Raw genomic sequence first — 16921 nt, 5'->3', positions numbered from 1 at the left:
TCAGGGAAACTTCTCAAATTCCATAATATCAAATCTACATAAATTTTACCAGAATTCTCAATTTCTGCCCAGTATAGCGACTTTTTAGGTCAAGGAGATTTTTCTTCTTCTGATACTTACAGAGAATATATTTTCATTTTGGCTAATATTGGTTTTAATATACAAATGAAACCAAAGACTGATAACTTTGTTTCCAAATGAAATAACAAAATAATAAATTTGAATCCTATCTGTATTTCTATTTGTGTTTAGAAAAATTTTCTTTCCATAAAGCAAGTCAACTTTGCCTGTGATTCTGCTATGAAATATAAAACCTGAGAAATCCAAATATAATGGTGGAAATTGATATACTTTTTTTTAGATGGTCAGTTCATTTTAATGAAAGAAAATTCTTTTGTGTAAAAGAAATAATTTGCATTAACTATGAAGATTTAAATAGGAACTTATTTAGTAAATCACTAATTGCCCTTTCTGGCTTTCAGATTAGTAATGAGGCTCAAACAATGACATATATGTACATAGGCGTATGTGTGCACACATGAATGTGTATAGAAAATCGAGATGATATCAGCATAGTTATTTATGCATTTTAAAATACATCTCTATTTGAAATCTCTTACACAAAGAACGGTCTTTTTAAAAAATGTACCAGAAATTTTTAAAAAATTGATAGCAGGTATATATCATGGATGTTTTGAGGCTGAAAAATGTCTTGGAAACCATTTTAGTGCAGTCCCTTCTGAATCCATTCTGTACTTTGGTCACAGGTAGCAGAAACTGATTCTGACTAAATAAAGTGAAACCATTTTTTGGAAGGATACTGGGTAACAAGCTGAATTTAGGGAGAACCCAGCTCAGATGAAAAGGACAAGACATGAGACCCTTGAGAGGATGTTGGTAGCAAGAACTACTTGAGACTCTTGCTAGGATGTCACTCCCAAGATGATTGAGCTCCAACAACTTGCTAAACCTTTGTTGTGTTTCTTGCCTCAAGATTCAAAATTCTGGGAGAGGAACCAGTTGCCTTAATGGTCACTGGGGACCCACCTGTTGGTTAGAGAGCCTTTAAGATCAAATCCCACCAAGATGACCCACAGTGTGAGAATGGTCATTTCCAAAAGTGTTTTGGAGTGCTGCCACCTGGAAGTGGAACTAGATGATGAGTGGGCCAAATCCAACCAGAACACCCTCACCTTCGAGGTGAAGGAAATAAGGCTTACAGAATGGTTTTCTGCATTGCATTTCTGTTGAGATTAGAGATATGAGATTAGAACATAGATGGCCTCCTGGCTTGTGTTTATTTTTACTGCTTAAAGTCAACTTTCTAATTTTTATTTATTTATAATTTTCTTTGCATCCAAGGCATAACCTTACAAAGATGACAGTGCTTGTTTGAAGCAAGACTGGATTTTCAGCCCCTCGTCCTCAGCTCTCCTATACTCCCCCATAACTTGCCCCCCTGTGGAGGTACCACTTAGCTGTCCCTTCAGCCTCCTCACACTCAAGTTATCTGAACCAAACTCATTATCCTTCCCCAAAGCTGTTCATCCTTTTGTGTTCCTCTCTTTAACAAATTACCAATTACCTGTGATCTAACCTCAAAACCTGGTTGTCATACTAGGTCTTCCCTTTCCTCCACCCCAACACCCGCTCCGTCACTATGGAATTAATATTCTTATCTCCTAAATATGTATTGAATCCACCTACTTCTGTCCATTCCCTCCACCTTTCCTTTGGCTCAGCCTCTGTGGCCTGTCCTTCCCAGGACCACCATCTCTTCGCCCTGCTCCCGGTTCTACCCTCCTCCTGGCCGTTCTCTAGGATCAGGTGTAAATTTCAGATTCACAGACTCAAGGATGCTAAATCGAAAGCCTTTATTTTTTTATAACTTAATTTTAATTCCTGGCCCTGAGCCTTGATCCTCCCTACTGTAAAAATCTAATCTTGTCCCTCTCAGGTAGTGTGAGTCCAATTCAGTGATTTCTGAGATTATTCAAGATTTTGACGCCTCTTCCCCAACCCTATTTTCTTATATAGAAACAACACAGTGCTGGTGCAGGGTGGAAGGGAGAAGAGTTGCCAGATTTAGCAAATAAAAATACAGGATATACAATCCAATTTGAGTTTCAAAAACCCAAAAAACTTTTTTAATATAAATATGTCCCATGCAATATTTGGAGCATACTAATACTAAAAAAAAAAATTCTTCATTGTTTATCTGATTTCAAATTTAACTGGGCATCCTGCCCAGTTTTATCTGGCAACTCCAGGGCTGGGGGTTTGTCAGTATTTACTTTCAGATCTTGATCTAGGACCTTGTTATGGACCCTGAATTTGCCTATCTAGTATCTCATTTCTCCATTCTTCTTGGCTAACATAACTTTAGTTTTGCTTGGGAGACCAATGTGTCCAAGAACAGGCAGGATATTTGCTTTTCCCAGTTTCTTTGCAGCACGGGATGGCCATATGACAAAGTTCCCGCCAATGGGACCAAAGTGAGAATCTACTAACAGTTATAGGAATGCTTTTGTTGTTCCCAGTAACAGGGAAAGACACCTCTGGTGCCACCCACCTCCCCTTTCTTTTTGCCTTGAAGGTGAGCACAATATCTGAAGTTACAGCAATCCTCCAGTAACCAGCAGGGGACAAGCATGAGGGAAAGATTAAGATAACCCCAGACACACTGAACTTGCCAGGCCACTGAACCAAGGCCAGCAGATGCCTACTTTTAGGCATCTTGTGCTGTGATAAGTGGAAACCTTTAGCTTTAAAGGCACTATGAAACAAGTTCTCTTACTTGTAGTTGAATGCATTCTAAACCTATGGGGTTCTATACAGGTGTCCACCTCTGATGCACTCAATTCATCCTTTTCTGTAAGATCTGGAAATATGCTGACTTGACTCCTTTGATAGTTCCTTGATGCTTCTTATTCTCAGAGTTACAGCTTGTCCTTCTTCAATCCCCAGTGGGCAGCCCATACAAGAGCATGTTAGCACACACTCCCTTGTTGTGGCCAGTGACATTATGACAGATATACCAGCCCTCTCTTCCCATTAACTTTTGTGTCATACGTGAAGCCCACTAGACTGTTACGGTATTTCACCCATACCATTCAGGAGTTATGGGAAATTATAGTGGTTGGTTCTGGTCCTCTTCTACTTTTGCTATACCTTGTGTAGGGGCAGGTAGAAAAGAAGGAAATGAAAGCACATGGCTTTTGCAGCATCTCACTGCCCCTTCTTCATACTCTCCTCCTTGGAGATACTCTCCTTGACTAGAGGGCAAAAACAAAATTCTGTTACTTGTTTTCCCCACATCATATGTTTTTGGTCTTATACAGGATAATGGTTTTTGACCTGTTAGCCTAGGAATGTGGTTTACTTATTCTCTTTATGGATGAGTCCTATTACAATAGGTGCTTTGCATCTGGCTGCCGGATTGGGGAGGGTAACAATTCAGCTGGGACACTCCTTCCAGATGATTTTTCTAAGCTGCAATCTCATGGAGTCATTTCCCTAACTCAGACCCTTCAATGGTTCTACCTCTACCTCACTCCTATCTTGGAGTCCAAACTTCTTACCATGGCTTTGAGGTCCTATCTTTTCTTTTAAAGCTTTTCTCTCATCATTCATCTCTTAACTTCTCTTTATCTGTTTTGTTTCATACCTAAGTTGATCCACTGAGTAAGAAATTCTTGGTGGATGGATCTGGGCATTTTTGGTTTGTTTGTTTAATTCTATAGATGAATCTATTGCATAGCCAGGAGTTGGGAACCAGTAGTGCAGGACTTTACATTTCTCAGAGCATTTTCATATACATAATTTAATTTTGTTCTTAGAAGAATCCTGTGATATAGTTACAACATATATTGATATGCACATTTTACCAATGAGATGAAATGAGGTCCAAGGAAGTTGGGTAGAACTGGGGTAAACCTTGAGTATTCTAATTCTAGGCTGTTTCCCCTCCACACTGAAATTTTTATTGCTAGTAGTATCACATTATATCAGTTGTTCTAAATACTTAATTGTCTCTTAATTTTAGAAAAATGTAATATAATTAGTAGCTCTCTGATTTGGCCTCTGATTGCTGATTAAGTGGAATCATAGCCACCACACAGCTGTTATCCCATAACCCTGTTTATTTCCTGTATAGTACTTTTTGTCATCTGAAATTATTTATTATTTGCTTACTTACTTGTTGGTTGTGTTCTCCCACTAGAATACAAACTTCACAAGGAGAATGAACCCATTCAGTCTAGAACAGTGCCTTCCACTTAGAAAATTTAATAGCTATTTGTTGAATAAATAAATGGAATATTCATTTGTCACTTTAATCTCTTTGCATATGATTTATCATTAAATTAGATATGAATTATTGACAAATTAGCTTAATCCTAATTGAAAATATTTTTCAAATATACTTAGTAATAGATTTTGATAAACATTTTCTAGCCAAACATCCAAGCATGAATGAATGAATGAATGAATGAACTTCCATAACATACAATGAAGCTGCTCAATATAGAGTGCATTTTTTTTCAATGCACAGAAATCAGTGGCATTCCTATACACCAACAACAACAGAAGAGAGAGAAATTAAGGAGTCGATCCCATTTACAATTGCACCCAAAACCATAAGATACCTAGGAATAAATCTAACCAAAGAGGCAAAGGATCTGTACTCAGAAAACTATAAAATACTCAGGAAAGAAATTGAGGAAGACACAAAGAAATGGAAAAACGTTCCATGATCATGGATTGGAAGAACAAATACTGTGAAGATGTCAATGCTACCTAGAACAATCTACACATTCAATGCAATCTCCATCAAAATACCATCCACTTTTTTCAAAGAAATGGAACAAATCATCCTAAAATTTGTATGGAACCAGAAAAGACCCCAAATAGCCAGTGGAATCTTGAAAAAGAAAAGCAAAGCTGGCGGCATCACAATTCCGGACTTCCAGCTCTATTACAAAGCTGTCATCATCAAGACAGTATGCTACTGGCACAAAAACAGACACATAAATCAATGGAACAGAATCGAGAGCCCAGAAATGGACCCTCAACTCTCTGGTCAACTAATCTTTGACAAAGCAGGAAAGAATGTCCAATGGAAAAAAGACAGTCTCTTCAACAAATGGTATTGGGAAAATTGGACAGCTACATGCAGAAGAATGAAACTGGACCATTTCCTTACACCACACACACAAATAGACTCCAAATGGTTGAAAGACCTAAATGTGAGACAGGAGTCCATCAAAATCCTAGAGGAGAACACAGGCAGCAACCTCTTCAACCTCAGCTGCAGCAACTTCTTCCTAGAAACATCGCCAAAGGCAAGGGAAGCAAGGGCAAAAATGAACTATTAGGATTTCAGTGCTGTGAATTGTGCAATACTATTGAATCACAGATCTGTACCTCTGAAACAAATAATGCAATATATGTTAAGAAAAAAAAAAGATAGCAGGAGGGGAAGAATGAAGGGGGGGAAATCAGAGGGGGAGATGAACCATGAGAGACGATGGACTCTGAAAAACAAACTGAGGGTTCTAGAGGGGAGGGGGGTGGGGGGATGGGTTAGCCTGGTGATGGGTATTAAAGAGGGCACGTTCTGCATGGAGCCCTGGGTATTATGCACAAACAATGAATCATGGAACACTACATCCAAAACTAATGATGTAATGTATGGTGATTAACATAACAATAAAAATTTAAAGAGATTAAAAAAAAAGCTTTTGCACAGCAAAAGAAACAGTCAACAAAACCAAAAGACAACCGACAGAATGGGAGAAGATATTTGCAAATGACATCAGATAAAGGGCTAGTATCCAAAATCTATAAAGAACTTATCAAACTCAACACCCAAAGAACAAATAATCCCATCAAGAAATGGGCAGAAGACATGAACAGACATTTTTCCAAAGAAGACATCCAAATGGCCAACAGACCCATGAAAAAGTGCTCCACATCGCTCGGCATCAGGGAAATCCAAATCAAAACCTCAATGAGATACCACCTCACAGCAGTCAGAATGGCTAAAATTAACAAGTCAGGAAACAACAGATTTTGGCAGGGATGCGGAGAAAGGGGAACCCTCCTCATTGTTGGTGGGAATGGGAATGCAAGCTGGTGCAACCACTCTGGAAAACAGTATGGAGGTTCCTCAAAAAGTTGAAAATAGAGCTACCCTATGATCCAGCAATTGCACTACTGGGTATTTACCCCAAATATATAAATGTAGGTATCCAAAGGGGTACGTGCACCCTGATGTTTATAGCAGCAATGTCCACAATAGCCAAGCTGTGGAAAGAGCCAAGATGTCCATCGACAGATGAATGGATAAAGAAGAGGTGGTATATATACACAATGGAATATTATGCAGCCATCAAAAGCAATGAGATCTTGCCATTTGCAATGATGTGGATGGAACTGGAGGGTACTATGCTGAGCGAAATAAGTCAATCAGAGAAAGACATGTATCATATGACCTCACTGATATGAGGAATTCTTAAGCTCAGGAAGCAAACTGAGGGTTGCTGGAGTGGTGGGGGGGTGGGAGGGATGGGGTGGTTGGGTGATAGACATTGGGAAGGGTATGTGCTATGGTGAGAGCTGTGAATTGTGCAAGACTGTTGAATCACAGATCTGTACCTCTGAAACAATGCGATATATATTAAGAAAAACAAAAAAGAAGAAGATAGCAGGAGGGGAAGAATGAAGGGAGGTAAATCGGAGGGGGAGATGAACCATGAGAGACGATGGACTCTGAAAAACAAACTGAGGGTTCTAGAGGGGAGGGGGGTTGGGGGATGGGTTAGCCTGGTGATGGGTATTAAAGAGGGCACGTTCTGCGTGGAGAACTGGGTGTTATGCACAAACAATGAATCATGGAACACTACATCCAAAACTAATGATGTAATGTATGGTGATTAACATAACAATAAAAAATAGAGTTCATTTTTAAAATATCAAATGGCATGTTTAATTTTTGCTTGGCATATTTTTGTTTTGTTTTGTTTTACTGGGAGGCTAGTATATGAAGTACTTTTGTAATTGCTATGGTCTGGATGTGTATCCCCAAATTCATATGTTGAAATCCTAACTCCCAAAGGTGATAGTATTAGGAATTGAGGTCTTTGGGAGGTGCTTAGGTCATGAAGGCAGAGCCCTCATGAATGGGATTAGTTCCTTATTAAAAAAAAAAAGATCTCCAGAGAGACCCCTAAGCCCCTTCCACTCCCACCCCATCCCTCCCACCCCACCCCCACCCAGCCAAGAGCGAGGAAGAGGGCCCTCACCAGAAGACGACCATGCTGGCACCTTGACCTTGAAATTCCAGCCTCCAGAGCTGTGAGCAATGTATTTCTGATGTTTGTAAGCCACTCAGTCACTATATTTTGTTCTAGCAGCCAGAATGGACTGACATCAGTCAACTCCTTTATCTGTCCTTAAAGGGAGCTTAGCTCTGGAACTGATATATTTATAATGTAATTTTACTAAAATTACTATATTTGGGTAGCTCCTGGCATCTTCCATTAAACTGAAGTTGTTCAATTATAAGTGTTTGAGGTGAAGAGAGTTTTCAGCTTTCAATCAGGAAAATAAAAGGGGGGCAGCACAATTCAACCTTGAATTTTTGACAAGAAAAACACTGCATGGATTTAAAGGATTAAAATAATGTTCTGAGCGTTGGGTCTCTTATTCCCAGATACCGGAACTCATACAAGAAGAACATTTGTGTGGACATGCTGCGAGATGGTTATCACAAGTCCTTTACCGAGCTCTTCGCCCTGATGGAGAAGTGGAATGTCCTGAGGGAGACCGCAAAGGTTAGGTCCCTTTTGTGGTTGCAGAGACCTCTGGAAGAACAGCCTGATAAGCTGGATCACTTCTACCACTACCTGACCAGGGCTGAGGCAGCTGAAAGGAAAGGTGAGTGGAGGGACTGTGGGCAGCAGTGCTGCAGGAATGGAACAGTGAGCCTGGGGGAAGATTCCAGAGTGTCTCATGTATGAATTCAAAACATAAGACACCTAAGCACCATTCATTCTAGACATCTAAGCATCTGTATGGAATACGTGATAGGGAACCGCTGCATCACAAAGCTGCCCAGACACAGGGGCATCCTGCTGATGTCATTCCAAGCCAGGAAGACAATGCATAGGACCTGATCACATCTCCAGAATTTTCCAATGTGTTAAAATCTTTTGTATCATGAATACTAATCTTTCCATAGTTTTAAAAACATGTAATCTGAATACTGACTTTTACTGATGAGATACTTTCAAAGAGTACTATAACTTGAAAATTGTACTGATTTTCTAGTAGTTATATAATGGAATTTGAAGGTCTTATCTATAAGTCCTACAGATTTCAATCAGAATTTTTATTAGTGAATAGTGAGAAGACACGAAAAGCTTGCAATCATAATTATGAATAAAATTGTTTATTTTATATTTTCCATCACATTTCTAATAAATTCCCTTTTTTTGTATCTGAAAATTTTCCAGAAAGTCAACGTTTCAAGTATTGAAAATATTTTAATCTCTACTCTAATTGTACTGATATCATTGTCATGAGGCTTTCCTAGTTACATATTAGGAATTGGTCATTTATATAATCAAAGAAAGGAAATCCTAAAAGTTGGCATATAAATTTGGTGGTTTAAATTATTATTTTCTTCAACTTTCTGTGTGAAAACACCATAGGGCTCAAAAAGAGAACCTTGGGTCTCAACAATGCCTATATTTCATTTCAGGGCTTCCTATGGGAAAATAGAGTATTACACAACATTTTGTCAACCAGTGCTACAGTGGGGAAAATTAATGGGGACATGGAACTGTATTAGAGAGACAGCAAAAGTCTCTCAGTCTCTATAGTGGAGTCAATACATGTTTCCCATCAGGTTGTCACCTGGCTTGCAAATAGGAAATATACAAAAATCCTAACAGCACAAGTGAGTGTGTGTGTGTGTGTGTGTGTGTGTGTGTGTAGAAAGGAGGTGAATATTTGTATTATTGAAAAGTATTTAACTGCAGGATTGACTTTAAAAATAGAATCCTTTGGCGAATTTTGAAATGTGACATCTAATTTCTCAAGAAATTAACTATTATAAATAAAAAATGTTATTGTAAAAAATCTATATTCTAGTTTCAGCTCCAAATTCTGAAGTGATATTTGCACTGAAAATAGAATTGAGCAAGATAAAATTTTCCCATTAGTCATTTTTTCAAGTTGAATTCATCATATTCACTAAGTGTTTTAAAAAGAGGCTTTCATTTGAGTAGTATAAATATGAGCTAAATACATCACTTGTTACAAGGTGTCATTAATATGAGAAACTTGTCATAAGGCATTTTGTAATTATAAAGAAACTAAAATGCTAAGTAGTCTATTTTAAGGTAGAAAACATTTTAATTTTTTATTAAAGAAAAGTAACTAAACATTTAAATAAAACTGTTTCTCCAATTCCAAAAATTAACAAAGTCCAAACTTTATAGTACTCAATATTTTATATACATGGTGTATGGAAAGAGATATTTTCTTTACTGGGTGTCTTTATCATATATTCATCATAACTAAGTTCCATTTGCTAAATGAAATAAAATTACCCCTTGCTCAGAATAACTCTTCTTTAAGGTTATCTCCTTCAAAATGCACTGGCTTTTGCCTGGTTGAAATACAGAAAATGAAAATCATTGCAAAAAACATTGTTGGAAATACTTCAGTTGAAGTATATGTGAATATTTGTATGCATTTTAAAAAATTGTGTAATTGTTTTCACATTTAACACATGAATTTTATTTAAGAAAAATTATGATAAGAGTTAAAAACATCCCAGAAAATGAGATAAACACATTCACTCTTACTAACTTGAATTAATCCTCAATCTTAAAAAATGCATGCACACACATACAAACACACACACTCTTAATCTAGAATATAAACATTTGTTAATCGTGTCTCAGGATTCCATCCTATATGGTCATGAGACATCTGGAATCTGAGAAAAATTTTCCTGAAGTAGTGTATCTCTGAGCTTTCTCATTGCTTCTCATTGGAAAGACTATCACTCTAGGGTCACAATGAAGTTCATTTAATCAAAGCTATGGCACTAACAATAGTCATCTTGGGTCAGTTCTGTCTCTTGAGACTTACAGAGCAAGAACCTAGAGTTATTTAAATTACTCTGCAAAACATCACTTGATGTTTTATAGCAAAGAAGTATTTTAAGTAAGCCAGTCATTTCTTTATCGATTATTTTCCATCTGTTAAGGTGGGTTTTTTTTTTGGTCCCTAATAACTTTTTTTATATTACCCATTGTTGTAAATCATCTCTGTACCATCTGTAATATTATGATTAGGGCCTTGTGCCCCATGGGGCTAGAGAAGAGATGGCAATAATGGTAATGGGCAACTGAATCAATAGATAATTCAAACATTATTTACACTTGACTTTAAATTATTGTTAAGGGTTAAGCAACAATTTTTTTCCTAATAACATTTATTTAAGATACCACAAGTATGTTCTATGCAAGCAGAGTCCCATAGGATCTTTACAGGTTTTATGTAAAGCAAAACAAAATAATTATCTGGTAAAATAAGTTTGAGAAACACCAGATGAATTAACATGGACATTAAGCCGGTTGGTTGATTGCAGGACTTACCAGAGCCTTTAACATGCTGATGCATATTGTGTGGTCACTGAAAGAAGGAAATTAGCAACTGCATTTTCCAAATTTATTTCATCATGGAAATAATTTATTTTCAGATAGCACAGTGAATACTGATCTAAATAATAAACCAACAACAAAAATGATTTTCATCTTATAAATATCTGCTGACAACTCAAGTAAGTGGTCTACAAGCAAGGAGATAAGGCTGCTTAGAAGGTAAAGGGTACAGCCCATATATTTGGATTGTTCAAAGATTCAAAACTTGAACATATTCCTTTATACTTAATACTTTGAAAATTACTCCATTTTTTTCTGTAGAAAAGAGCTTAGCTGACAAGTGGTCTTTAAATATGGAATCTTTATAGCTTATACAACTTGTTCTAAAAACAACTTTATGAAATATTGGAAATATTTTTCTATTAAGGTGTAATTACTGAAAATCAGAAAAATTATTTTGGGTTCACTTTTTTTAAAGAAGCTCTTTACATAACTTTTAAAAATGGAAGATATAGAATGCTTTACAGACTTTAAAAAAGTCATAACTCTCTAAGCACTAAAGATGACAAAGAATATAAAATATTACAAAACAGACTTTAGTGCTCCATTCACCTTAGGTAGAAGGTTCACAATGCAAAGATAAGACATAAGAGAAGTCAGTTCTAAGAGTATTTGTTTTAAGTACATAATTCCGGTTACTTACTGCTTTTCACCTAAGCTCTTGCCTATTTTGAGTAACCTTAAAAAGCAGAATGGCTCTCCAGAATCCCCAGCTCCTTCAAAAAATATTCAAAAATAGGGAGACAGGGAGACCTTTTTTTTCTTTTTTACTTTAATGTTTAGGTATAATGCTTATTTTGATATAAATCTTAATTTCCTATGAAATTATGAAGCAGCATATGTAAAGGAATGACATAAGTTTTAGAAATTTCTTTTCAAACATTAGAGTGACTTATGTACAGTTATTGAAAATTGCCTTTTGTTGTATCAACCTTGTTTCATTTTTTTCTGGGCCCTTTGATTTTAATCTTACAGAAATACTAGTGGGCAATGTATAAATATTTTTCATAATTGTAATCCTTTCAGGAATATTTAAGTTGGCTCTTCTGATTATAGTGACTAATTGGTATCAGTGAATTCTAATAGATAATGATTGTTATCTTTATCCTTGGAAGGGTAATCCAGAGGTTACCACGTATCTACAACTGTGCTTTCAGCACAGATGCAAAAAGATGTAAAGATTATCAATTTGTTCCTATTCACCAACAGAGTGGAGTTTACAGGACTGAGGCACAATTAATAACACACACAATTTTGTCCAAGTTTATGATTGATTGCAGTGGGGTTTATAAGATTGATTCACAATTTATTAATGCACTTTTTGTGTACAAATACGTCAGGTGCCACTTTAGGAAAAAAGGGAGGGTCTAAAAACTAACAACCAATAAACTAGTAACTGTCTGAGTGAGAAGGATGACTAGTATTAATGCATTTTCAGCAGAAATAGATACTCAGAAAATAGAAGCATAGAAATCCACTCTTTGTTAACATTGCTAGTAACTTGTATCACTGGAAACATTGCAGAAAGTTTATGGACCTTATAGGGTCATCCCAACCATTATTTGTTATATTGATAAGCTCATGATTGTTTTTCCTTCTGGGTAAAAATACTTTGCTATTTTCATATCTTACCTGCTTTCTTCATTAACTTTTTTTTTTTTTTTGCAATGGTTAGGAACATTGCTTTCTCTTGCATCTGTAAATCTCTTCAAATCTTTGATGGGAAAAGTACTTGATGATAACACATACTCATTTCTTCCACAAGAACTGAGAACAGTTCTAGTACATATTATCCTGACTTGAATCTTATATAAAGTCTAGTGTTTCAACCAAAGATTGTGTCAATTTCTAACATGTTCTAAGTTTTCAAAAAGATTTTTGTTGCTTTTTGTGTGTGCACATCCTTTAACGTAAGTGTTTTAGTGGTTAAAATACAGTAGCTGAATTTTGCATTCCATTTTTAAAAATAGCTAATCATGTTTTTAAGGAAAAAAATGTCACTATGTTGGTTTGCCATTTGAAGGGACATGCTCTGAGACATTTTTTCTAATGCAATTTATGTTTTTCTTTGAAGAATACTTCGAAGGTGTCTATGATAACTTGTATGCACTGGCCTGTTACTTCAATAATTCTGAAGACAAATGGGTAAGGAACTACTTCTACGAACGATGTTTTAAGATTGCTCAACTGATCAAAATTGACGGTGGGAAGAAAGAAGCCGAGGCGCATGCGCACATGGGACTTCTCTTCGAGGAAGATGGTGAGTGGTCATTTGTCAGGCTGTCCTGGTTGCTTTGGAGGATTCAGAGTCCATGCAACCAGAAAGCACGTGGGAGTTGAGAAAAAGACCTGAAACATTAGAATAAGAATGTAAGTTATTGAGATTAAAAAGCAAAGGTGTATGACTTATGGACTCCCCGTAAGTTTCCTTGCAGTCCTATGTCCACCCAAGTGCTCAGGCTGGAGTTCCCAGCAGCAGCATCACAAAGAGAAAGCATCCTCCCGTACCCTCCACACATCTCGGTCAGTGCCACACGCTGTACAGCTTTGAATTTTTTTTTTCTTTCTTAGAATCCTCTGTTCATTTTAACTTGATTTCTCACGTATGAAAATGGGAAAAAAAGAAGGCATAATTCATGATTTTCCTAGTGCCTCTATGTCCCCTACAAAAATATCTCTATAATTTAGATATCGCCCCATCATGATTTTATAGCACTTTCTGAAGGAAAAGTCCTTTAAAAGAAACTTCATAATGATATGTTATCTTAAGACAAGCCAAAGTCTAAAACAACAAAAAATAACATCAAAAACATGTTTTGTATGGTGGTTTACTAAAGAATGCAAATAAAAACTTAAGAGTTTAAATTATTTATGGAAGGAATGGTGGGTAGATAAGATGCAAAGAAAATATATGAAAAGATAGCATGAATGATGCTATGTCTTTTCTCAAAAAACTCTTATTTTCCACAAAAGTTTTGACTTTGACCAAACAATTAAATTAGAAAATATTTATTAATTTGTGGCTAGGACTTTATAGGGCTTTGAGAAAGGTAAAAAACAAAAACAAACAAACAAACAAACAAAAAAAGGTTTTTGTGCTTCAGGAAATTAAACATTGTAATCTACAACATGGTAGGTGCTAAAAGGTGGGTAGAAGGTTGGTTCTGGGGCCATCTCGAGGACCATTTTCAGGAATACCAGAAAAATTCAGAGGAGTGAGAGATCATACAGACTAGATTCAAGGAAGGCATAATGGAATCTGTAGGGACTGGTGAGGGACTTGGAAGATGGGTAGAATTTAGGCAGGTAAGGAAAGAAGAATATATTCTGTAAAAGGGAGCTACTAAAGTATAAAAGCTAAAGCATTGTTAGAGGAACTGGTAGGAGGAGCAACCTGTTTAAAGCAGAAAGTGTGTTTCTGAGCAGTGGCAAGAACTCAGAGTGGAAAAGTAAAATAGGGACACGGCAGCATTCAGAGTTTGGGTTTAAGCTTCTATATATTCATGGTAAGGAAAGGATAATATCACTATAATTTGACAAGTTATTTATTAAAACATTTAGCCTATTGTTGAAAGTAGAGTTTTGTCCTTCAATTTGTAAAAAAGGGATAAATTCTTGGGCGCCTCAGTGGCGTGGTTGGTTAAGCATCTGACTCTTGGTTTCAGCTCAGGTGGTGATTTCAGGGTTGTAAGATTGAACCCCACATCCAGTTCTGTGCTCAGCATGGAGTCTGCTTGAGTTCTCTCTCCCTCTGCCCCTCCTGCTCATGCTCACGCTCTCTCTCTCTCTCTCTCAAATAAATAAGTCTTTTAAAAAATGGGATAAATTCTTTAGTAAGGTAAAATTCTTGCTTAAGCTTTTAAAACATATTCTCATTTCACAGGTAAGGTAGATACTTGTTTAAGCTTTTAAAGATTATTATCTTCACATTGAGGATGAGAAAACTGTCACAAAGAGATTAAGCTGGGTAGTAGTGAAGCTCGTGTTGACTAGTCAGCTAGCTTCGGAGCCTATAGTCACTGCTCTGTGCAAACAAAAGATTGCTTTACTTTCATGATGTGCTAATTATGAAAATTATGTATTAGAATAAAATTTAGTACCTTTTTGTTCTCTACTCTAGGAAATCCCCCCCGATTGAATAGAATAAAAACAGTTTTTTGTTTTGTTTCATTTCTGTAATTTTCTGTTACCTGCAGTAACAAATCAGATAATTGAACTGTCCATTACTGGTCCCAAAAAATAAGTCACAAAAGAAATAAGAAATAATATATGAAAATAAGGCTGAAGAAGTCAGGGCTACATTAATGAAAATGTAAGAGTGGCCCAATGGGATTCAAATAGCTATCATAGGTATATTCTGAATTTTTCTATAAAGTTTAATTGTGATTTTTAAGATTGAGTTTGATTCAAAAAATTATTGCAGAAAAAAAAAATGCCTAACAAAGTTTGCCATCTGAACATCTAAGAGTACAATTCAGTAGTATTTTGTATATTCACATTGTTGTGCAATCTGTCTTCAGAACTTTTCCATCTTGCAAAACTGAAACTCAGTACCCATTAAACAACAACTTCCAGTTCCCCCCCCTGATTTTTTTAAATCTCTGAATGAATTTCTGTTGAAGAATTTATTCATTGCTACCTTTCTTTATTCATTTATCTATTCATTTACTCAGCGACCAGGTACCATGGGTACCCGTATCATTTCAGTGACTGAGGACGAGGCTGAGTTTGGGAAATGTGAGGGTGGGGCCACTGTGAGATTACATTTGCAGGTCCTTGGTGTGGTCCCATTTTTGTGGCCCACCCTATAGCATGATAAAATGCACCCATATTTCACAACAAGTAGAATATTTTGGCTATGAAATTATTTTTTAGTTAGATTGTATTTTTTGTTTCGCGACCACTTTTTGTCAGGTCCAAAATATTTTTCTATGCCCTTAATCAGTTCATAGACCCTAAAAGCCATGCTGTGATTGCCTGATGAATAAAATGACTGAGTTGATTTAAAAAGAAAAAACAAAAACAAAAACAAAACAAAACAAAAATGACTGAGTTGGTGTTGCTGAAAATTCCAGACATTGACTTTGAGTGTTGATGTGTTTCGCAAATGGGGAAAAGCATCTGTGCAGTTTTTGTAATCTGGGTAGAATTGTCATGAGGAGGGTAAAACTAGGACTACTTAGAATATGTGGCTAGAGTGCGGTGGGAGCTCACCTGGCTGTAGAGCTCCCCCTGAGGTGATGGAGGTGTAGCTTCCGCAAATCTGAACTGATTGGTCCAGACAAGCAAATGGAGGCACCACAGCAACAGCTAGGCAGCAGCTGTGCTCAGGGGCAGGGGTGCCCATTCAGGTTAAAGCAGGATACCAGCCGGCAGATGGCAAAGGGCAGGTTGTCAGGACCCAACCAAGCAGGCTGTAGTCCAGGGCATGGCTCCAGAACCCTCAGGGAACTATAGAGCAAATGAACATGGGCAGAAGCCATAGTCGCAGGGACTGGGCACCTGGGCGCAGTCAGGGCCAGTGTGCAGCCCCACTGGCACATATGTGACTAGAGCCTCACCCAGAGCCTCCTGGCCAGAGTTGAGCACAGGTTCTAGTTCCCACTGCTGTTAAAGATGAGGCCCTAGTACACAGTGTCGCCTGATTTTCATTGACTAAAGGGCTGACAGTCTCATTCTTCATGTCACATATCACCAGACTAGAGCTGGGGGAACAGGCATGAGTAGTCATGTACTGACAAATACTTGTAACAAATCAGCGGCTGTATCTTCTTTCAGAATTGTGACCTATTTATAAGGGCAAATGGACACGCAGCATTCACACCACATCTGTGAAGCATTGGAGAAAGCTCTCAGACACTAGGTTAGTAGGAGATGTGCCCATACATTCTAGTGCAGCATGCAGAGGTCCCGCGGGGCCAGATGTCAGATGCTGGGAGAGAGGGTTTCTTGAGAGACAGGATTAGGGGAAACTCTGGCTCCTCCCTTGGGATGATCTGGGGCCAGGACAACAGTGGCATTGTGACATGGCAGAGCCATCCCTTCAGTACTCTTCTGCCAGATCATCATTAGTGGTTGGGGCCAGCACCAACCCCTTCCCTGACATGGTTATGATGCTGGGGTCCAAGCCTTGCAGTTGTGATTCTATCAGGATTGGGGTGGGGATGGCAGACTCGGACAGG

General features: G+C 37.4%; 1 protein-coding gene across 2 annotated transcripts in view; it reads left to right on the top strand.

Moving 5' to 3' along the window:
• Positions 1 to 16921, top strand: part of TTC29 (tetratricopeptide repeat domain 29) — a 253933-nt gene that overhangs the window by 33661 nt on the left and 203351 nt on the right. For both annotated transcript variants that reach the window (XR_003520533.1, XM_027597408.2), the window contains exons 5-6: positions 7715 to 7938; positions 12814 to 12999. Coding sequence is in view for 1 of the 2 variants with exons in the window: in XM_027597408.2 (XP_027453209.1) it covers positions 7715 to 7938; positions 12814 to 12999 (410 nt within the window). In the remaining variant the exon portion in view is untranslated. The remainder of the gene's footprint in view (positions 1 to 7714; positions 7939 to 12813; positions 13000 to 16921) is intronic.

Source organism: Zalophus californianus, chromosome 2, assembly GCF_009762305.2.
Source record: "Zalophus californianus isolate mZalCal1 chromosome 2, mZalCal1.pri.v2, whole genome shotgun sequence".
Lineage (NCBI taxonomy): Eukaryota > Metazoa > Chordata > Mammalia > Carnivora > Otariidae > Zalophus > Zalophus californianus.
This window is presented reverse-complemented; position numbering and strand designations above follow the sequence as displayed.